This window comes from Schistocerca serialis, chromosome 11 (assembly GCF_023864345.2).
Source record: "Schistocerca serialis cubense isolate TAMUIC-IGC-003099 chromosome 11, iqSchSeri2.2, whole genome shotgun sequence".
Lineage (NCBI taxonomy): Eukaryota > Metazoa > Arthropoda > Insecta > Orthoptera > Acrididae > Schistocerca > Schistocerca serialis.
Window position 1 is genome coordinate 122,416,297 of NC_064648.1, and position 23,872 is coordinate 122,440,168.

General features: G+C 47.4%; 1 protein-coding gene across 1 annotated transcript in view; it reads right to left on the reverse strand.

Annotated features, from left to right (window-relative positions):
* Positions 1 to 4,196: 4,196 nt before the first annotated feature.
* LOC126426524 (uncharacterized) overlaps positions 4,197 to 23,872 on the reverse strand; it is an 804,696-nt gene continuing 785,020 nt past the window's right edge. Inside the window, exon 6 of the mRNA XM_050088428.1 lies at positions 4,197 to 4,888. Coding sequence (XP_049944385.1) covers positions 4,197 to 4,888 — 692 coding nt within the window. The remainder of the gene's footprint in view (positions 4,889 to 23,872) is intronic.

Consider the following 23,872-nt stretch of genomic DNA (forward strand, 5'->3'; position numbering starts at 1 on the left):
AGGTACTGTTACTGGAGAAACGTACCTAACAATGCTTGTTGACTCCATATTCCCTGCCATTCGTGAATTATACGGTAATGATGAGTTTTATTTCCAACAATATGGCGCCCCGCTGCACTATCGTAGGGACGTACGAGCATACCTGGATCACAATGTGCCGGGCCAGTGGATAGGACGCACGGGACCAATCGAGTTTCATGCACGCTATCCAGACCTCACGCCGCTGGATTTCTTCTTATGGGGCACAGTAGAAGATGAGGTGTACAAACGTAAACCACGTAACCTGGACACACTTTGGAATGAGATTCGGGCGGTGTACGCAGAAATGTCATTGGACACTTTGGTACAATGTACGGAATCAGTGGCGACTCGTACTCAGAAATGTATTGATGCTGAAGGCCACCATTTTGAACATTAACCACATTTGCAAAGTACATTTATTTTTCCAACTGGACTTTAAGCTTTCCATTTCCAGAAATTTAACACTGTAGAACGGGAAATAAATTTTCTATCACGCTTCAAAGTGTGTATACATTTTTTTGACGCACCCTGTAGAATGCTTTCTTAAAAAAGACAGATCTGCAAGGGGATGGGAAAACACAAGGTACTCAGATCGAGAAGAATCTGTTGGACTCAAAGGAGGCCAGCAGTAACTGATTTTGGAAGGGAGCCCTGGATTCGTTCATCAAAATTATTTTCATAGCAGGTGTAACGTCCTTTCAGATCTTCGGTCTTGGCAAACACTCAGCGGTAGAGCAATCACATTGTTATTTCTTATGTATCGGTATCGACGTTACAAACAGAACATTGATGATCTGAACTCCCGACTTGTGCGAGATATTTACTCCACCAAATGTCGTAATTAAATCGTTTACAATCGATGGTTTATCAGTCGCTATTTAAATATTTATGATAAGTTCAAATTAGTTCCAGCGACACCAAATTCCCTATAGACTGGTTGTAATCTCAAATCTATAATCAGTTCAAATGGTTCAAATGGCTCTGAGCACTATGGGACTGAACGTCTAAGGTCATCAGTCGCCTAGACTTAGAACTACTTAAACCTAACTAACCTAAGGGCATCACACACAACCATTCCCGAGGCAAGATTCGAACCAGCGACCGTAGCGGTCGCGCGGTTCCGGACTGTAGCGCCTAGAACCGCTCGCCGACTCTGGCCGGCTATAATCAGTCGCAACAGTATTATTAATTCCTAACGTCAAGGAGTTTCTATATAAGCGCCGAGCGCTTCTGGCAAATAATACCGCAGCACGTTATGTCTATAAATTATAATGGTAAACTTGAATGATAAATGCGTGATTTGACACGATATGCTGGTTTATTACACAATATTAACTTTCTAACAGAGCCGTGAAGAAGAAGCTTTCCCACGTGTTGGGGAAAATTATAAATTATATGCTTCGTAACTATCGCGAAGTTCCATAGTCCATTTGTTGTTGTTGTTGTGGTCTTCAGTCCTGAGACTGGTTTGATGCAGCTCTCCATGCTACTCTATCCTGTGCAAGCTTCTTCATCTCCCAGTACCTACTGCAACCTACATCCTTCTGAATCTGCTTAGTGTATTCATCTCTTGGTCTCCCCCTATGATTTTTACCCTCCACGCTGCCCTCCAATACTAAATTGGTGATCCCTTGATGCCTCAGAACATGTCCTACCAACCGATCCCTTCTTCTGGTCAAGTTGTGCCACAAACTTCTCTTCTCCCCAATCCTATTCAATACTTCATCATTAGTTATGTGATCTACCCATCTAATCTTCAGCATTCTTCTGTAGCACCACATTTCAAAAGCTTCTATTCTCTTCTTGTCCAAACTATTTACCGTCCATGTTTCACTTCCATACATGGCTACACTGCATACAAATACTTTCAGAAATAACTTCCTGACACTTAAATCTATACACGATGTTAACAAATTTCTCTTCTTCAGAAACGCTTTCCTTGTCATTGCCAGTCTACATTTTATATCCTCTCTACTTCGTCCGTCATCAGTTATTTTGCTCCCCAAATAGCAAAACTCCTTTACTACTTTAAGTGTCTCATTTTCTAATCTAATACCCTCAGCATCACCCGACTTAACTCGACTACATTCCATTATCCTCGTTTTGCTTTTGTTGATGTTCATCTTATATCCTCCCTTCAAGACACCATCCATTCCGTTCAACTGCTCTTCCAAGTCCTTTGCTGTCTCTGACAGAATTACAATGTCATCGGCGAACCTCAAAGTTTTTATTTCTTCTCCATGGATTTTAATACCTACTCCAAATTTTTCTTTTGTTTCCTTTACTGCTTGCTCAATATAGAGATTGAATAACATCGGGGAGAGGCTACAACCCTGTCTTACTCCCTTCCCAACCACTGCTTCCCTTTCATGTCCCTCAACTCTTATAACTGCCATCTGGTTTCTGTACAAGTTGTAAATAGCCTTTTGCTCCCTGTATTTTACCCCTGCCACCTTTAGAATTTGAAAGAGAGTATTCCAGTCAACATTGTCAAAAGCTTTCTCTAAGTCTACAAATGCTAGAAACGTAGGTTTGCCTTTCCTTAATCTTTCTTCTAAGATAAGTTGTAAGGTCAGTACTGCCTCACGTGTTCCAGTATTTCTACGGAATCCAAACTGATCTTCCCCGAGGTCGGCTTCTACTAGTTTTTCCATTCGTCTGTAAAGAATTCGTGTTAGTACTTTGCAGCTGTGGCTTATTAAACTGATGGTTCGGTAATTTTCACATCTGTCAACACCTGCTTTCTTTGGGATTGGAATTATTATATTCTTCTTGAAGTCTGAGGGTATAGTCCATTAGTTACTACGAATGAAATTGTCTGTCTGTGTTCACTTCCTAAATAGTGTTAACTTAAGGTTATCTAATTAAAAGTCACTTCTGTCTAATATATGCAAGTCCTCTATCTGAATTCTAAATAACGTAATATTTGAAGTCAAAGTATCGTTTCACTGCGTTATAGTAGATCGCAATAATCAATACAGAAAAAACAATCTAATTGCGCCTACATATACGAGCATTCAAAAGCATGACCTGCTTCGGCTAACTCTCGTGACGTAGTGACAATGGACTGAATTATCCTTAGCCATTACTCACGAATCTCAAAGAGTACTCACACGGAGTATTCTTTGGGAACGTTGGTTCTAAGTGCTAGTTCTGCAAGGTTCGCAGTAGAGCTTCTGTAAAGTTTGGAAGGTAGGAGACGAGGTACTGGCAGAAGTAAAGCTGTGAGGACGGGGCGTGAGTCATGGTAGAGCACTTGCCCGCGAAAGGCAAAGGTCCCCAGTTCGAGTCTCGGTCCGGCACACAGTTTTAATCTGCCAGGAAGTTTCATTTCACACTCCGCTGCAGAGTGAAAAACTCATTCTGGAAACGTTGGTTCTACTTTGCGAATTTTAATTATAATGATTTTGCGATTTACTATGATTTTGAATTTTGAGTTTGATTTTACTGGAATCCTATCTTTCTTTCGTACGTTAATAAATTACTAAGTATTAGAGTCCTGATTGAGTTACTGTTTAATATCCAAATAATAGTGTTAACTGGAAATTTGTTTGCTTGTTCATTTTTCATGGAATATGGAACTTGTTTTAGGGAAATCTTTGGGAATTTTGGAGCTAATTTTTGATTTTCATTTCTCGTCCGAGGAAATGGCATTACACAGGGGGATGAGGACTTGTGAGTATCTTCACGCAGCCACAGTCATTGGCCAAATCATGAAAAAACTCTCATAGTGGAAGACAACTTGTGCTTTCTGCCCCACTCTAAGAGAGAAATGTGTAATCATAGCAGATTATTTAGCAGAAGGGCGATTGTTCCTGTTGTTATAAATTTTTCATTGGTCAGAACTCGGAACGTCGGCAGCGACTGGCTATGGGGAATCCAGCACCGGCAGATCCAGCAAGATTTTGAGAGGGAGAGCAGATAAGACATTTCGTCTTGGATCATCAAAGAGACACATCTCCACCTTCCAATTGCAGAGACGGAGGACTTCATCCTAGACCTGATCAAAGGTGCCACAGCTGAACTTGCACAGAGGTGGCAAAACTCACGGGATACCTCCTTTACTTCAAGTACAGCAGCTCGACGTCACATGGATGCAACAAGTGGTTGGAAGACTCCTGCAGAAATATTGAACCATGCTCCCTCTACAGCCATACTTAACTGCAAAGGTGTTGTCAGGCCCTCCTCTTTTCCCTCCCCGGGCCCTCCTCTTTTCCCTCCCAGGGGCCCTCCTCCGTTCCCTCCCAGGGGCCCTCCTCCGTTCCCTCCCAGGGGCCCTCCTCCGTTCCCTCCCACGGGCCCTCCTCCGTTCCCTCCCAGGGGCCCTCCTCCGTTCCCTCCCAGGGCCCCTCCTCCGTTCCCTCCCAGGGGCCCTCCTCCGTTCCCTCCCAGGGGCCCTCCTCCATTCCCTCCCAGGGGCCCTCCTCCGTTCCCTCCCAGGGGCGCTCCTCCGTTCCCTCCCAGGGGCCCTCCTCCATTCCCTCCCAGGGGCCCTCCTCCGTTCCCTCCCAGGGGCCGTCCTCCGTTCCCTCCCAGGGGCCCTCCTCCGTTCCCTCCCAGGGGCCCTCCTCCGTTCCCTCCCAGGGGCCCTCCTCCGTTCTCTCCCAGGGGCCCTCCCCCGTTCCCTCCCAGGGGCCCTCCTCTGTTTCCTCCCAGGGGTCCTCCCCCGTTCCCTCCCAGGGGCCCTCCTCCGTTCCCTCCCAGGGGCCCTCCTCCGTTCCCTCCCAGGGGCCCTCCTCCGTTCTCTCCCAGGGGCCCTCCCCCGTTCCCTCCCAGGGGCCCTCCTCCGTTCCCTCCCAGGGGCCCTCCTCCGTTCCCTCCCAGGGGCCCTCCTCCGTTCCCTCCCAGGGGCCCTCCTCCGTTCCCTCTCAGGGGCCCTCCTCCGTTCCCTCCCTGGGGCCCTCCTTCGTTCCCTCCCACGGGCCCTCCTCTGTTTCCTCCCAGGGGTCCTCCCCCGTTCCCTCCCAGGGGCCCTCCTCCGTTCCCTCCCAGGGGCCCTCCTCCATTCCCTCCCAGGGGCCCTCTTCCGTTCCCTCCCAGGGGCCGTCCTCCGTTCCCTCCCAGGGGCCCTCCTCCGTTCCCTCCCAGGGGCCGTCCTCCGTTCCCTCCCAGGGGCTCTCCTCCGTTCATTCCCAGGGGCCCGTTCATTGCCAGGGACCCTGTCGATTATGTCCCACATTCCAGTGTTCGATGGGATGAATGCCTGCAAATGGTCTCCAAGAAGCCGAACATAACCCAGCACTCAGTCCATTCCATGTAAACACAGCCGTTATGGAGCCACCCTCAGGTTGCACAGTACCTTGACCACAACTTGGGTCGATGGTTTCGTGGGGTCTGCGGCACAATCGAAACCTATCATAGCTCTTCCCAACTGAAATCGGGACTCATCTGATCAGGCCGCGGTTTTGCAGTCGCCTAGGGTCCAGCCCAGGAGAGGTGCTGCAGGCGATGTCGTGGTGTTAGCAAAGGCACTCGCGCCGGTCGTCTGCTGCCACAGCCCGTTAGCTGCAATCTCGCCGCACTGTCCAAACAGATAAGTTCGCTGTACGTCCCACGTTGATTTCTGCGGTTTTTTCAAGCATTGTTGCCTGTCTGTCAGCACCGACAACAGTACGATAATGCCGCTGCTCTCGGTCGTTAAGTGAAGTCCGTCGCCGATTGTGTTTTCCATAGTGAAATGCCTGAAATGTGGTATTCTTGGCACACTCTTGACACTGTATATCTCGGAATGCTGAATTCCCTAAAGGTTGTCCGCAGCTCGTGGTCTCGCGGGGTCGCGCTCTCGCTTCCCGAGCGTGGGGTCCTGGGTTCGATTCCCGGCGGGGTCAGGGATTTTCACCTACCTCAAGATGAATGGGGGGGTTTGTGTTGTCCTCATCATTTCGTCATCACTCATGAATGTGGCGAGTTTGGACTGATGCAAAGGTTGGGAATTTGTACAGGCGCTAATAACCAAGTGGTTGAGTGCCCCACAAACCAAACATCATCGCATCATCCCTAAAGATTGTCGAAATGGAATGTCCCGTGCATCTAACTCCGATTAACATTCCCTGTACAAGGTCTGTTAATTCCCGTCATGCGGCCATGATTAGTTTGGAAACCTTTTGATATGAATCACCTGAGAACAAATGACAGCTCCGCCAATGGTTGTGTTGTGCCGGAGCCAAGGTAGCCCCTGAGGGTCGGCAACCCACATTACACCACAGAGGACGAGGTTGTCTATGTCCAAGGCGTACCAAAAGCGCCATGATCAACACCGGCTATTTACACACAAGATAATGGAAACAGACATTCCGAGCACTACTTCCTGCAGCGGGTGCTCGAGCCACGGCCTGCAGGAAGTATCACAACGCCAAAACATGATTGGCTGGAGACAGCTATTTAGGGGCTAGAACCAGGCCCGTAGCTCAGTTCACTCGGGATGCCGACCTCGTGGACTTCGACCGCTGAAGATTACGCCTTCATCTCTGAATTGGACTTTTCCTCGTGTGTGTATGTGTTACCACGAACCTTTGTGAAAAAGTAGAAGTGAACTTTTGTTTGCCTCAATTATGAGACTTTTACTGGCATCGTTATTGCTACTTTTCTTTTCTTGTTCAGTCATCAACCTTGTAAACTTACATAAATAAAAGTTTGTGAAAAGTTGCGGGTTGTCACTCACAACACTTTGTGTACGTGATACTGCCGCCATCTGTATATGTGCATATGGCTTTGTAACCTCAGTGTAAAACTCTCAGCTGTCACTATTTTTTGAGTGGTGGTAAGCATTATCTGCATTTGCGTGCATCATGACGAGGGCACCGTACAGTCGTTTGTTTCGAGTCAGAGTTTTGCTTTGCTGAATTAATTCACGCCTCCACCTAGTTGAACTCACTGTGCGCTTAGGAAACGGAGCTGGCGCTTATATGTACTTTTCTGGGTCTTTAACGTATTCGCTAATTTAACAATCTGTCGGGGTTACATGCACAGAGTTAACTGTGTCATTTCATTTCCAGCTCAGCCCACCTGTGTCAAAGTGTTATAACGTATGTTTAATGCTTCATTTGGGCCTTTGTGCACTTTGTAATTACCTGTCTTGCATATTCAATTATTTGATTTAATTCGTCTTTGTAATAAACAGTTCACAAACTATAGGTGCGGCAACCATAGCTAAAATAATACATTCTTCAACGGAATTGCAACGTTCATTCTATAATACAACCCAAAGCAACATTTTAGTTACTTCAATAAATGACTCCCAGTTCTTGACCTACCGCATTTTTTCACTATAGAAGCTCACACACCCACATTTTGCAAGCATATTTTATTTTGGAGACGCACCATCGGTGTTTAACAACGTTTCAGTTTGAAATGACCGCTGAGGGATCAGTCACTTTGATTTATAGCTTGGAACATCGTAATTCTCATCAGGCATGAAGCGGTTACTTGTAAGTAATGAATATGCAAAATTACAATCAATAGCAGCATATAATACGGCATTTGTAATAAAAGTTTCTTAAAGTTTATTTAAGACAACGCTGCTTAGCAATACCTCTACAGAATTCAAAATTTTTATAGGTTTTTAATTTTTTAAATTCATTGATGATTTTTTATTATGGAAAGACTGTAAATCTTTTATACAGAAATGCACCATTTAAGGTACGAAACTGGTTGTGGCTGTTTGAAACGGCTACAGTAAACAGCTAATGTGGTCATATGAACTATCATTCCCATTTTAATTCTAATTTGCTAATTAGAAATGGTTCAAATGGCTCTGAGCACTATGAGACTTAATATCTGAGGTCATCAGTCCCCTAGAACTTAGAACTACTGAAACCCAACTAACCTAAGGACATCACACACATCCATGCCCGAGGCAGGATTCGAACCTGCGACCGTAGCGGTCGCACGGTTCTGGACTGAAGCGCCTAGAACCGCTCCGACAATTCAGCCGGGTGCTAATTACACTTCCGTAACATTGTGGTACGACAGGTCCAATTATGTCAAACACGATTTCATTGAAACCCTCAGTTCCATTGCATGGTTTCATGAAACACTTCCTCAGTATGCCTATGCGAAGCACCGTACTCCTGTTTCAAGTTCGATTGGGCCACCTCTGTTTAAATTCGGATGTTCAATAGTTTCTTCATATTTCACATGACCTTACGGGGAGAGAGGTCTGTTAACTTTATAGTTCACCAAGTTCAGATATTGTTAGAATCACAGAGGTGCAGTGAGTCCAAAAAGTATTCGTCTAGTTGTTATTTTTTTAAAGAACTAAGTATATGTCACGTGAAAGGAAGGGAACATAAAATGCGTACATCCAGTCATATGCAACGAACCTTGGTTAGCCATTTTTATTAATGGACAAGGAAATATATAAATCCATAGCGATAGCAAATTTGACAAAATGAAGAATTTATTCAAGGCCTACTTCAAAAAGTATTCGTACACACATATATTTTTTAAATTTACAATCTGAAAATATGATTTCAATTACAAAAATTAATATTTAGTGGGCTTTCCCTTTGCAGCTATTACTGCTAGTAGACATCTGGGCTTCACCTTGACCACGTTTTCCGTCAGAGAGGCTGAAATTTTGTCCCACTCGTCTTGAAATGCTTCATTCAGGTCTCTCCTGTTACAAATGTGTCTTCTCCTGCAGCTGTCTTCCAATACATTCCAAAGGTGTTCAATAGGATTAATGTCTGGGCTGTCCGCAGCTCGTAGTCGTGCGGTAGCGTTCTCCCTTCCCGCGCCCGGGTTCGATTCCCGGCGGGGTCAAGGATTTTCTCTGCCTCGTGATGACTGGGTGTTGTGTCATGTCCTTAGATTAGTTAGGTTTAAGTAGTTCTAAGTTCTAGGGGACTGATGACCATAGATGTTAAGTCCCATGGTGCTCAGAGCCAATGTCTGGGCTTCGAGGAGCCACAGCCTTGTATTTAGAGCCGTGTGGTTTGGGTCGTTATCTTGTTGAAAAATGTAATTTCCTTGTCGAGCGGTTCTAGGCACTACAGTCTGGACCTGCGAGACCGCTACGGTCGCAGGTTCGAATCCTGCCGCGGGCATGGATGTGTGTGATGTCCTTAGGTTAGTTGGGTTTCAGTAGTTCTAAGTTCTAGGGGACTGATGACCATAGATGTTAAGTCCCATGGTGCTCAGAGCCAATGTCTGGGCTTCGAGGAGCCACAGCCTTGTATTTAGAGCCGTGTGGTTTGGGTCGTTATTTTGTTGAAAAATGTAATTTCCTTGCCGAGCGGTTCTAGGCACTACAGTCTGGACCCGCGAGACCACTACGGTCGCAGGTTCGAATCCTGCCGCGGGCATGGATGTGTGTGATGTCCTTAGGTTAGTTGGGTTTCAGTAGTTCTAAGTTCTAGGGGACTGATGACCATAGATGTTAAGTCCCATGGTGCTCAGAGCCAATGTCTGGGCTTCGAGGAGCCACAGCCTTGTATTTAGAGCCGTGTGGTTTGGGTCGTTATCTTGTTGAAAAATGTAATTTCCTTGCCGAGCGGTTCTAGGCACTACAGTCTGGACCCGCGAGACCGCTACGGTCGCAGGTTCGAATCCTGCCGCGGGCATGGATGTGTGTGATGTCCTTAGGTTAGTTGGGTTTCAGTAGTTCTAAGTTCTAGGGGACTGATGACCATAGATGTTAAGTCCCATGGTGCTCAGAGCCAATGCCTGGGCTTCGATGAGCCACAGCCTTGTATTTAGAGCCGTGTGGTTTGGGTCGTTATCTTGTTGAAAAATGTAATTTCCTTGCCGAGCGGTTCTAGGCACTACAGTCTGGACCCGCGAGACCGCTACGGTCGCAGGTTCGAATTCTGCCGCGGGCATGGATGTGTGTGATGTCCTTAGGTTAGTTGGGTTTCAGTAGTTCTAAGTTCTAGGGGACTGATGACCATAGATGTTAAGTCCCATGTTGCTCAGAGCCAATGTCTGGGCTTCGAGGAGCCACAGCCTTGTATTTAGAGCCGTGTGGTTTGGGTCGTTATCTTGTTGAAAAATGTAATTTCCTTGCCGAGCGGTTCTAGGCACTACAGTCTGGACCCGCGAGACCGCTACGGTCGCAGGTTCGAATTCTGCTGCGGGCATGGATGTGTGTGATGTCCTTAGGTTAGTTGGGTTTCAGTAGTTCTAAGTTCTAGGGGACTGATGACCACAGATGTTAAGTCCCATGGTGCTCAGAGCCAATGTCTGGGCTTCGAGGAGCCACAGCCTTGTATTTAGAGCCGTGTGGTTTGGGTCGTTATCTTGTTGAAAAATGTAATTTCCTTGTTGAGCGGTTCTAGGCACTACAGTCTGGACCTGCGAGACCGCTACGGTCGCAGGTTCGAATCCTGCCGCGGGCATGGATGTGTGTGATGTCCTTAGGTTAGTTGGGTTTCAGTAGTTCTAAGTTCTAGGGGACTGATGACCATAGATGTTAAGTCCCATGGTGCTCAGAGCCAATGTCTGGGCTTCGAGGAGCCACAGCCTTGTATTTAGAGCCGTGTGGTTTGGGTCGTTATCTTGTTGAAAAATGTAATTTCCTTGCCGAGCGGTTCTAGGCACTACAGTCTGGACCCGCGAGACCACTACGGTCGCAGGTTCGAATCCTGCCGCGGGCATGGATGTGTGTGATGTCCTTAGGTTAGTTGGGTTTCAGTAGTTCTAAGTTCTAGGGGACTGATGACCATAGATGTTAAGTCCCATGGTGCTCAGAGCCAATGCCTGGGCTTCGATGAGCCACAGCCTTGTATTTAGAGCCGTGTGGTTTGGGTCGTTATCTTGTTGAAAAATGTAATTTCCTTGCCGAGCGGTTCTAGGCACTACAGTCTGGACCCGCGAGACCGCTACGGTCGCAGGTTCGAATTCTGCCGCGGGCATGGATGTGTGTGATGTCCTTAGGTTAGTTGGGTTTCAGTAGTTCTAAGTTCTAGGGGACTGATGACCATAGATGTTAAGTCCCATGGTGCTCAGAGCCAATGTCTGGGCTTCGAGGAGCCACAGCCTTGTATTTAGAGCCGTGTGGTTTGGGTCGTTATCTTGTTGAAAAATGTAATTTCCTTGCCGAGCGGTTCTAGGCACTACAGTCTGGACCCGCGAGACCGCTACGGTCGCAGGTTCGAATTCTGCGGCGGGCATGGATGTGTGTGATGTCCTTAGGTTAGTTGGGTTTCAGTAGTTCTAAGTTCTAGGGGACTGATGACCACAGATGTTAAGTCCCATGGTGCTCAGAGCCAATGTCTGGGCTTCGAGGAGCCACAGCCTTGTATTTAGAGCCGTGTGGTTTGGGTCGTTATCTTGTTGAAAAATGTAATTTCCTTGTCGAGCGGTTCTAGGCACTACAGTCTGGACCTGCGAGACCGCTACGGTCGCAGGTTCGAATCCTGCCGCGGGCATGGATGTGTGTGATGTCCTTAGGTTAGTTGGGTTTCAGTAGTTCTAAGTTCTAGGGGACTGATGACCATAGATGTTAAGTCCCATGGTGCTCAGAGCCAATGTCTGGGCTTCGAGGAGCCACAGCCTTGTATTTAGAGCCGTGTGGTTTGGGTCGTTATCTTGTTGAAAAATGTAATTTCCTTGCCGAGCGGTTCTAGGCACTACAGTCTGGACCCGCGAGACCACTACGGTCGCAGGTTCGAATCCTGCCGCGGGCATGGATGTGTGTGATGTCCTTAGGTTAGTTGGGTTTCAGTAGTTCTAAGTTCTAGGGGACTGATGACCATAGATGTTAAGTCCCATGGTGCTCAGAGCCAATGTCTGGGCTTCGAGGAGCCACAGCCTTGTATTTAGAGCCGTGTGGTTTGGGTCGTTATCTTGTTGAAAAATGTAATTTCCTTGCCGAGCGGTTCTAGGCACTACAGTCTGGACCTGCGAGACCGCTACGGTCGCAGGTTCGAATCCTGCCGCGGGCATGGATGTGTGTGATGTCCTTAGGTTAGTTGGGTTTCAGTAGTTCTAAGTTCTAGGGGACTGATGACCATAGATGTTAAGTCCCATGGTGCTCAGAGCCAATGTCTGGGCTTCGAGGAGCCACAGCCTTGTATTTAGAGCCGTGTGGTTTGGGTCGTTATCTTGTTGAAAAATGTAATTTCCTTGCCGAGCGGTTCTAGGCACTACAGTCTGGACCCGCGAGACCGCTACGGTCGCAGGTTCGAATCCTGCCGCGGGCATGGATGTGTGTGATGTCCTTAGGTTAGTTGGGTTTCAGGAGTTCTAAGTTCTAGGGGACTGATGACCATAGATGTTAAGTCCCATGGTGCTCAGAGCCAATGTCTGGGCTTCGATGAGCCACAGCCTTGTATTTAGAGCCGTGTGGTTTGGGTCGTTATTTTGTTGAAACATGTAATTTCCTTGCCGAGCGGTTCTAGGCACTACAGTCTGGACCCGCGAGACCGCTACGATCGCAGGTTCGAATTCTGCCGCGGGCATGGATGTGTGTGATGTCCTTAGGTTAGTTGGGTTTCAGTAGTTCTAAGTTCTAGGGGACTGATGACCATAGATGTTAAGTCCCATGGTGCTCAGAGCCAATGTCTGGGCTTCGAGGAGCCACAGCCTTGTATTTAGAGCCGTGTGGTTTGGGTCGTTATCTTGTTGAAAAATGTAATTTCCTTGCCGAGCGGTTCTAGGCACTACAGTCTGGACCCGCGAGACCACTACGGTCGCAGGTTCGAATCCTGCCGCGGGCATGGATGTGTGTGATGTCCTTAGGTTAGTTGGGTTTCAGTAGTTCTAAGTTCTAGGGGACTGATGACCATAGATGTTAAGTCCCATGGTGCTCAGAGCCAATGTCTGGGCTTCGAGGAGCCACAGCCTTGTATTTAGAGCCGTGTGGTTTGGGTCATTATCTTGTTGAAAAATGTAATTTCCTTGCCGAGCGGTTCTAGGCACTACAGTCTGGACCTGCGAGACCGCTACGGTCGCAGGTTCGAATCCTGCCGCGGGCATGGATGTGTGTGATGTCCTTAGGTTAGTTGGGTTTCAGTAGTTCTAAGTTCTAGGGGACTGATGACCATAGATGTTAAGTCCCATGGTGCTCAGAGCCAATGTCTGGGCTTCGATGAGCCACAGCCTTGTATTTAGAGCCGTGTGGTTTGGGTCGTTATTTTGTTGAAACATGTAATTTCCTTGCCGAGCGGTTCTAGGCACTACAGTCTGGACCCGCGAGACCGCTACGATCGCAGGTTCGAATTCTGCCGCGGGCATTGATGTGTGTGATGTCCTTAGGTTAGTTGGGTTTCAGTAGTTCTAAGTTCTAGGGGACTGATGACCATAGATGTTAAGTCCCATGGTGCTCAGAGCCAATGTCTGGGCTTCGAGGAGCCACAGCCTTGTATTTAGAGCCGTGTGGTTTGGGTCGTTATCTTGTTGAAAAATGTAATTTCCTTGCCGAGCGGTTCTAGGCACTACAGTCTGGACCCGCGAGACCGCTACGGTCGCAGGTTCGAATCCTGCCGCGGGCATGGATGTGTGTGATGTCCTTAGGTTAGTTGGGTTTCAGTAGTTCTAAGTTCTAGGGGACTGATGACCATAGATGTTAAGTCCCATGGTGCTCAGAGCCAATGTCTGGGCTTCGAGGAGCCACAGCCTTGTATTTAGAGCCGTGTGGTTTGGGTCGTTATCTTGTTGAAAAATGTAATTTCCTTGCCGAGCGGTTCTAGTCACTACAGTCTGGACCCGCGAGACCGGTACGGTCGCAGGTTCGAATCCTGCCGCGGGCATGGATGTGTGTGATGTCCTTAGGTTAGTTGGGTTTCAGTAGTTCTAAGTTCTAGGGGACTGATGACCATAGATGTTAAGTCCCATGGTGCTCAGAGCCAATGTCTGGGCTTCGAGGAGCCACAGCCTTGTATTTAGAGCCGTGTGGTTTGGATCGTTATCTTGTTGAAAAATGTAATTTCCTTGCCGAGCGGTTCTAGGCACTACAGTCTGGACCCGCGAGACCGCTACGGTCGCAGGTTCGAATTCTGCTGCGGGCATGGATGTGTGTGATGTCCTTAGGTTAGTTGGGTTTCAGTAGTTCTAAGTTCTAGGGGACTGATGACCATAGATGTTAAGTCCCATGGTGCTCAGAGCCAATGTCTGGGCTTCGAGGAGCCACAGCCTTGTATTTAGAGCCGTGTGGTTTGGGTCGTTATCTTGTTGAAAAATGTAATTTCCTTGTCGAGCGGTTCTAGGCACTACAGTCTGGACTTGCGAGACCGCTACGGTCGCAAGTTCGAATCCTGCCGCGGGCATGGATGTGTGTGATGTCCTTAGGTTAGTTGGGTTACAGTAGTTCTAAGTTCTAGGGGACTGATGACCATAGATGTTAAGTCCCATGGTGCTCAGAGCCAATGTCTGGGCTTCGAGGAGCCACAGCCTTGTATTTAGAGCCGTGTGGTTTGGGTCGTTATCTTGTTGAAAAATGTAATTTCCTTGCCGAGCGGTTCTAGGCACTACAGTCTGGACCCGCGAGACCACTACGGTCGCAGGTTCGAATCCTGCCGCGGGCATGGATGTGTGTGATGTCCTTAGGTTAGTTGGGTTTCAGTAGTTCTAAGTTCTAGGGGACTGATGACCATAGATGTTAAGTCCCATGGTGCTCAGAGCCAATGTCTGGGCTTCGAGGAGCCACAGCCTTGTATTTAGAGCCGTGTGGTTTGGGTCGTTATCTTGTTGAAAAATGTAATTTCCTTGCCGAGCGGTTCTAGGCACTACAGTCTGGACCCGCGAGACCACTACGGTCGCAGGTTCGAATCCTGCCGCGGGCATGGATGTGTGTGATGTCCTTAGGTTAGTTGGGTTTCAGTAGTTCTAAGTTCTAGGGGACTGATGACCACAGATGTTAAGTCCCATGGTGCTCAGAGCCAATGTCTGGGCTTCGAGGAGCCACAGCCTTGTATTTAGAGCCGTGTGGTTTGGGTCGTTATCTTGTTGAAAAATGTAATTTCCTTGTCGAGCGGTTCTAGGCACTACAGTCTGGACCTGCGAGACCGCTACGGTCGCAGGTTCGAATCCTGCCGCGGGCATGGATGTGTGTGATGTCCTTAGGTTAGTTGGGTTTCAGTAGTTCTAAGTTCTAGGGGACTGATGACCATAGATGTTAAGTCCCATGGTGCTCAGAGCCAATGTCTGGGCTTCGAGGAGCCACAGCCTTGTATTTAGAGCCGTGTGGTTTGGGTCGTTATCTTGTTGAAAAATGTAATTTCCTTGCCGAGCGGTTCTAGGCACTACAGCCTGGACCCGCGAGACCACTACGGTCGCAGGTTCGAATCCTGCCGCGGGCATGGATGTGTGTGATGTCCTTAGGTTAGTTGGGTTTCAGTAGTTCTAAGTTCTAGGGCACTGATGACCATAGATGTTAAGTCCCATGGTTCTCAGAGCCAATGTCTGGGCTTCGAGGAGCCACAGCCTTGTATTTAGAGCCGTGTGGTTTGGGTCGTTATCTTGTTGAAAAATGTAATTTCCTTGCCGAGCGGTTCTAGGCACTACAGTCTGGACCCGCGAGACCGCTACGGTCGCAGGTTCGAATCCTGCCGCGGGCATGGATGTGTGTGATGTCCTTAGGTTAGTTGGGTTTCAGTAGTTCTAAGTTCTAGGGGACTGATGACCATAGATGTTAAGTCCCATGGTGCTCAGAGCCAATGTCTGGGCTTCGATGAGCCACAGCCTTGTATTTAGAGCCGTGTGGTTTGGGTCGTTATCTTGTTGAAAAATGTAATTTCCTTGTCGAGCGGTTCTAGGCACTACAGTCTGGACCCGCGAGACCGCTACGGTCGCAGGTTCGAATTCTGCCGCGGGCATGGATGTGTGTGATGTCCTTAGGTTAGTTGGGTTTCAGTAGTTCTAAGTTCTAGGGGACTGATGACCATAGATGTTAAGTCCCATGGTGCTCAGAGCCAATGTCTGGGCTTCGAGGAGCCACAGCCTTGTATTTAGAGCCGTGTGGTTTGGGTCGTTATCTTGTTGAAAAATGTAATTTCCTTGTCGAGCGGTTCTAGGCACTACAGTCTGGACCCGCGAGACCGCTACGGTCGCAGGTTCGAATTCTGCCGCGGGCATGGATGTGTGTGATGTCCTTAGGTTAGTTGGGTTTCAGTAGCTCTAAGTTCTAGGGGACTGATGACCACAGATGTTAAGTCCCATGGTGCTCAGAGCCAATGTCTGGGCTTCGAGGAGCCACAGCCTTGTACTTAGAGCCGTGTGGTTTGGGTCGTTATCTTGTTTAAAAATGTAATTTCCTTGTCGAGCGGTTCTAGGCACTACAGTCTGGACCCGCGAGACCGCTACGGTCGCAGGTTCGAATTCTGCCGCGGGCATGGATGTGTGTGATGTCCTTAGGTTAGTTGGGTTTCAGTAGTTCTAAGTTCTAGGGGACTGATGACCATAGATGTTAAGTCCCATGGTGCTCAGAGCCAATGTCTGGGCTTCGAGGAGCCACAGCCTTGTATTTAGAGCCGTGTGGTTTGGGTCTTTATCTTGTTGAAAAATGTGATTTCCTTGTCGAGCGGTTCTAGGCACTACAGTCTGGACCCGCGAGACCGCTACGGTCGCAGGTTCGAAATCTGCCGCGGGCATGGATGTGTGTGATGTCCTTAGGTTAGTTGGGTTTCAGTAGTTCTAAGTTCTAGGGGACTGATGACCACAGATGTTAAGTCCCATGGTGCTCAGAGCCAATGTCTGGGCTTCGAGGAGCCACAGCCTTGTATTTAGAGCCGTGTGGTTTGGGTCGTTATCTTGTTGAAAAATGTAATTTCCTTGTCGAGCGGTTCTAGGCACTACAGTCTGGACCCGCGAGACCGCTACGGTCGCAGGTTCGAATTCTGCCGCGGGCATGGATGTGTGTGATGTCCTTAGGTTAGTTGGGTTTCAGTAGTTCTAAGTTCTAGGGGACTGATGACCATAGATGTTAAGTCCCATGGTGCTCAGAGCCAATGTCTGGGCTTCGAGGAGCCACAGCCTTGTATTTAGAGCCGTGTGGTTTGGGTCGTTATCTTGTTGAAAAATGTAATTTCCTTGTCGATCGGTTCTAGGCACTACAGTCTGGACCCGCGAGACCGCTACGGTCGCAGGTTCGAATTCTGCCGCGGGCATGGATGTGTGTGATGTCCTTAGGTTAGTTGGGTTTCAGTAGTTCTAAGTTCTAGGGGACTGATGACCACAGATGTTAAGTCCCATGGTGCTCAGAGCCAATGTCTGGGCTTCGAGGAGCCACAGCCTTGTACTTAGAGCCGTGTGGTTTGGGTCGTTATCTTGTTTAAAAATGTAATTTCCTTGTCGAGCGGTTCTAGGCACTACAGTCTGGACCCGCGAGACCGCTACGGTCGCAGGTTCGAATTCTGCCGCGGGCATGGATGTGTGTGATGTCCTTAGGTTAGTTGGGTTTCAGTAGTTCTAAGTTCTAGGGGACTGATGACCATAGATGTTAAGTCCCATGGTGCTCAGAGCCAATGTCTGGGCTTCGAGGAGCCACAGCCTTGTATTTAGAGCCGTGTGGTTTGGGTCGTTATCTTGTTGAAAAATGTAATTTCCTTGCCGAGCGGTTCTAGGCACTACAGTCTGGACCCGCGAGACCACTACGGTCGCAGGTTCGAATCCTGCCGCGGGCATGGGTGTGTGTGATGTCCTTAGGTTACTTAGGTTTAAGTAGTTCTAAGTTCTAGGGGACTGATGACCTCAGAAGTTAAGTCCTATAGTGCTCAGAGCCATTAGAACAATTTTTTTGTAATTTCCTTGCAGACCTAATTTTTCGACGCTAGGATTCAGACTGTCCATTAAAATGTTGATATGCATATAGTGATCCATTGTACTTTGTATGAAATGTAATTTTCCAACACCTGCAGCACTCACACAGTCCCACACCATCAGGGAGCCACCACTGTGTCTAACCGTTGGCATAAGATCGTGTAGCCACATCTCCGCAGTCTTCTTACGCCATACCATTCGCCTGCCATCCGACCCGAATACGTTATATTTACTCTCATTAGAAAATATTACTCCATTCCAGAAGTCTTTCTTTTTGAATCAATGTGTCATCGCAAAACGAACACGTTTCTTTCCATTCTGTTCTCTGACCCAAAATGTCTTGCGCGCTACCCGGCTGTGATACGCAGACGGTATATCATCGAGTAAAACTGAAGTGATATCAGGTGTTCCCCAGGGAAGCGTCCTGGGACCTCTGCTGTTCCTGATCTATGTAAATGACCTTGGTCACAATCTGAGCAGTTCTCTTAGGTTGTTCGCAGATGATGCTGTAATTTACCGTCTAGTAAGGTCATCCGAAGACTAGTATCAGTTGCAAAGCGATTTAGAAAAGATTGCTGTATGGTGTGGCAGGTGGCAGTTGACGCTAAATAACGAAAAGTGTGAGGTGATCCACACGAGTTTCAAAAGAAATACGTTGGAATTCGATTACTCGATAAATAGTACAATTCTCAAGGCTGTCAATTCAACTAAGTACCTGGGTGTTAAAATTACGAACAACTTCAGTTGGAAAGACCACATAGATAATATTGTGGGGAAGGTGAGCCGAAGGTTGCATTTCATTGGCAGGACACTTAGAAGATGCAACAAGTCCACTAAAGAGACAGCTTACACTACACTCGTCCGTGCTCTGTTAGAATATTGCTGCGCGGTGTGGGATACTTACCAGGTAGGATTGACGGAGGACATCGAAAGGGGGCAAAAAAGGGCAGCTCGTTTTGTATTATCACGTAATAGGGGAGAGAGTTTGGCAGATATGATACGCGAGTTGGGATGGAAGTCATTAGAGCAAAGACGTTTTTCGTCGCGGCGAGATCTATTTATGAAATTTCAGTCACCGACTTTCTCTTCCGAATGCGAAAAATATTTTGTTGAGCCCAACCTACATAGGTAGCAACGATCATCAAAATAAAACAAGAGAAATCAGAGCTGGAACAGAAAGGTTTAGGTGTTCGTTTTTCCCGCACGCTGTTCGGGAGTAGAATGGTCGAGAGATAGTTTGATTGTGGTTCGATGAACCCTCTGCCAAGCACTTAAATGTGAATTGCAGAGTAATCACGTAGATGCAGATGTAGACGTTTTGCAGATATTTCTGATTGTGTTGGCACATACCTCCTTTCCCCTACACTCTAACTACCCAACCAACTTAAGAGCGCTGATTTTAGGTTTCTTCTTCATTTCCCTCATGATAAATGTCACGTCTGCATCAGTGAAAGTGTGAGGGCGTCCGGTACGTGGTTGGTTTCTTAATGATTTTGTTGCGCAAAATCGATCTATTATCGACTCAACCGTCGGTCTAGGTCTACCAACTACTTTAGCAATGTCGTAAGAAGATTTGCAATCATTATGTAAGCGCAGAACAAGTTTCCTTTCGCTCAGCGTCGTCTCACTACCCTTACGGCCCATGGCGCTAATTGTACTGTACCGGCGCCGTCCAGAATCACAACAGGCGATAGAGTGGGGCCGGCCGCGCGGTATTAGCCGAGCGGTCTCGGGCGCTGCAGTCATGGACTGTGCGGCTGGTCCCGGCGGAGGTTCCTCCCTCGGGCATGGGTGTGTGTGTTTGTCCTTAGGATAATTTAGGTTAAGTAGTGTGTAAGCTTAGGGACTGATGACCTTAGCAGTTAAGTTCAAAAAATGGTTCAAATGGCTCTGAGCACTATGGGACTCAACTTCCGAGGTCACCAGTCCCCTAGAACTTAGAACTAGTTAAACCTAACTAACCTAAGGACATCACAAACATCCATGCCCGAGGCAGGATTCGAACCTGCGACCGTAGCGGTCTTGCGGTTCCAGACTGCAGCGCCTTTAACCGCACGGCCACTTCGGCCGGCAGCAGTTAAGTCCCAGAAGATTTCACACACATTTGTTTTTTTTTTTTTTTTTTTTTTGGGTGTGGCCGCGCCCCGTTGAGTCTAGCGTGTGCCTTGGGTCGGCGCTTTAGTTTACTCAATGCGCGCAGAATTTCGGCATGTTCAGATGGTGGACGGATACTTTATGAACTAGCTCTTGTATTACATTTTCTGTTTTGTTAACCTTACTGTGGATTTGGATGTGTTTCTTTCCTTGCTTTTCAACAAAAATGACATACAGTAGTAATTCTTACATGACGGGCTGTTTAGATTTGGTATACATATGGCTGAAATGGCTCTGAGCACTATGCGACTTAACTTCTGAGGTCATCAGTCGCCTAGAACTTAGAACTAATTAAACCTAACTAACCTGAGGTCATCACACACACCCATGCCCCAGGCAGGATTCGAACCTGCGACCGTAGCGGTCGCTCGGCTGCAGACTGTAGCGCCTAGAACCGCACGGCCACTACGGCCGGTTTTGTATACATTTCGTCTCATGTTACACAGACTTTGTTTTCTAAAAGATACGCAGCTAGACGAATAGTTTTTGGACTCACTGTACGCTAAATGCTCAGTCATAGTCTCACATCACGGCAGACAATTCCTGTAAATTACTGGCTTTTGTATTGTGAGACAAAGCTGACACACAACTGTGTCCCAGCTGTGTATTCCATCACACTGAAACCAGGCAAACTTATTGGGCAACACATCAACGTGAGTTCACTGTCCTGCTATTCAGAGCTCTGAAGCATCGCCATTGTCAAAACTGTGCACTGGCTGGCGTGCTTTGACACAGCTGCGCCCCCACCACCACCGTACACTGCCGTCACACCCGCCACGCAGCCGGTGTGTGGCGGAGGGTACCTTGAGTACCTCTATCGGTCCTCCCATCTATTCCAGTCCAGTATTGTTCGTGGAAAGGAAGATTGTCGGTATGCCTCTGTGTGGGCTCTAATCTCCCTGATTTTATCCCCACGGTCTCTTCGCGAGATATACGTAGGAGGGAGCAATATACTGCTTGACTCCTCGTTGAAGGTATGTTCTCGAAACTTCAGCAAAAGCCCGTACCGAACTACTGAGCGTCTCTTCTGCAGAGTCTTTCACTGGAGTTTATCCATCATCTTCGTAACGCTTTCGCGATTACTAAATGATACTGTAACAAAGCGCGCTGCTCTCCGTTGGATCTTCTCTCTCTCTTCTATGAACCCTATCTGGTACGGATCCCACACTGCTGAGCAGTATTCGAGCAGTGGGAAGCAACTGTACTGTAATCATACAATGTAAGCTTTGACGGCCGGTATTGTCTGCACTTAAAACTTCCGGGCTGATAGGCCGTGGTTGAAGTATAAAACTGTCTCCAACTGCGGGAGACATCGCCGGAGGTAAAGCGGCGAACTGCGAAGAGAACTCGAGGAAGCGCTGATTATACAGGCAGTACAGAGGGTGCCACTGTCGATCATGTAGCGTCGGCTATGAGATTGTCTCTGGTAATCCCAGCATTCTCGATTGAAAGTAATCAATCGTCACGCTTGTGGTGCAACGCTGACATCCAAATTTTATCCGGTTTAACACCTTCGTCTTTCCTGTTAAAATTGTTACGATGTTTATCAATGTCGATAGCCTCTCTATACAAGCGTGCATAATAATGCGAGGTTTCTGATATGACGCTCGTCTCGCTGAATTTTATTTCCTGATCACCTTCCTGGTAAACATGTTCCGCTACGGCCGATTTATCCGTGTTAATTAGTAAGGTCACAGATCGCACTGGGAAAGTTTTAGGCAAGTATGGAGTGGAAACTATTTTCAGACCCACTAGGAAAATAAAAGAATTTTTAAGGTCGGCAAAAGATGCACGACACCCTTTGCCTACACCGGGGTATATAAAATTCCTTGAGTTGTGGACAGGTTTACATCGGTACCACAAAGAGAAGTGTGAACACCCGTCTTGTTCAACATAAGAGGAATTGCCGCCTGGGTCACACGGATAAATCGGCCGTAGCGGAACATGTTTACCAGGAAGGTGATCAGGAAATAAAATTCAACGAGACGAGCGTCATATCAGAAACCTCGCATTATTATGCACGCTTGAATAGAGAGGCTATCGACATTGATAAACATCGTAACAATTTTAACAGGAATGACGAAGGTTTTACTCTAGATACAATTTGGGTGTCAGCGTTGCACCGCAAGCGTGATGATCGATTACTGTCAATTGAGAATGCTGGCATCACCAGAGACAATCTCATAGCCGACGCCACGTGATCGACAGTGGCCCCCTCTGTTCTGCCTGTATAATCAGCGCTTCCTCGAGTTCTCTTCGCAGTTCGCCGCTTTACCTCCGACGATGTCTCCCGCAGTTGGAGACGAAACGTCAGGGGAGAGTTTTATACTTCAACCACGGCCTATCAGCCCGGAAGTTTTAAGTGAAAACTGTACTGTAACCTACTTCCTTTGTTTTTGGATTGCATTTCCTTAGGATTCTTCCAATGACTCTCAGTCTGGCATCTGCTTTACCGACGATCAACTTTATATGATCATTCCATTTTAAATCACTCTTAATGCGTACTCCCAGATAATTTATCGAATTAACTGCTTCCAGTTGCTGACCTGCTATTTTGTAGCTAAATGATAAGGGATCTTTCTTTCTATGTATTCGCAGCACATTACACTTGTCTACACTGAGATTCAATTGCCATTCCCTGCACCATGCGTCAATTCGCTGCAAATCCTCCTGCATTTCAGTACAATTTTCCATTGTTACAACCTCTCGGTATACCACAGCATCATCCGCAAAACGCCTCAGTGAACTTCCAATCTCATCCACAAGGTCATTTATGTATATTGTGAATAGCAACGGTCCTACGACACCCCCCTGCGGCACACCTGAAATCACTGTTACTTCGGAAGACTTCTCTCCATTGAGAATGACATGCTGCATTCTGTTATCTGGGAACTCTTCAATCCAATCACACAATTGGTCTGATAGTCAATATGCTCTTACTTTATTCATTAAACGACTGTGGGGAACTGTATCGAACGCCTTGCGGAAGTCAAGAAACACGGCATCGACCTGGGAACCCGTGTCTATGGCCCTCTGAGTCTCGTGGACGAATAGCGCGAGCTGGGTTTCACATGACCGTCTTTTTCGAAACCCATGCTGATTCCTACAGAGTAGATTTCTAGTGTCCAGAAAAGTCATTATACTCGAACATAATAGGTGTTCCAAAATTCTACAACTGATCGACGTTAGAGATATAGGTCTATAGTTCTGCACATGTGTTCGACGTCCCTTCTTGAAAACGGGGCTGACCTGTGCCCTTTTCCAATCCTTTGGAACGCTACGCTCTTCTAGAGACCTACGGTACACCGCTGCAAGAAAGGGGGGGGGGGGGGGGCAAGTTCCTTCGCGTACTCTGCGTAAAATCGAACTGGCATCCCATCAGGTCCGGCGGCCTTTCCTCTTTTGAGCGATTTTAATTGTTTCTCTATCCCTCTGTCGTCTATTTCGGTATCTACCATTTTGTCATCTGTGCGACAATCGAGAGAAGGAAATATAATCTATCTTGCTTTACGAAGCCGTCGAGCCTCTGATGTCCACATTTTGCTACACCTTCTCGCCAACTCAGCGTTCCATCATACTTCAACGACTTTCCACACACGTTCACAACGCTAGCTCGTAAAGAGCCAATGGCCTGGACCGCTTCCAACATGCTCGCGCCCTGGCGCCGGACAGTAACAATCTGCCCTTAGGCAAAGTCCTTTATGTCGGTGCGGTTCCCCATCTACAACTGGCATTCTCACTAATGGAAAATCCACGATGGAACTTAACAATATTATCAAAACGAAAGTTGCTACTAACCATATAGCGAAGATGCTGAGTCGCAGATAGGCACAACAAATATACTGTCACAACAATCATATTGCTGTTGAAGCTCTCTTGTCTGTGTTTGCTTTAACAATAACATATTTTTTTGACTGGAGTCCGCCTTTAGCAAAACACAATTTTGTTTTTTGTCCCAGACATGTTTCATTGCAGTTGCAGCATCATCAGTGGTTTTTTT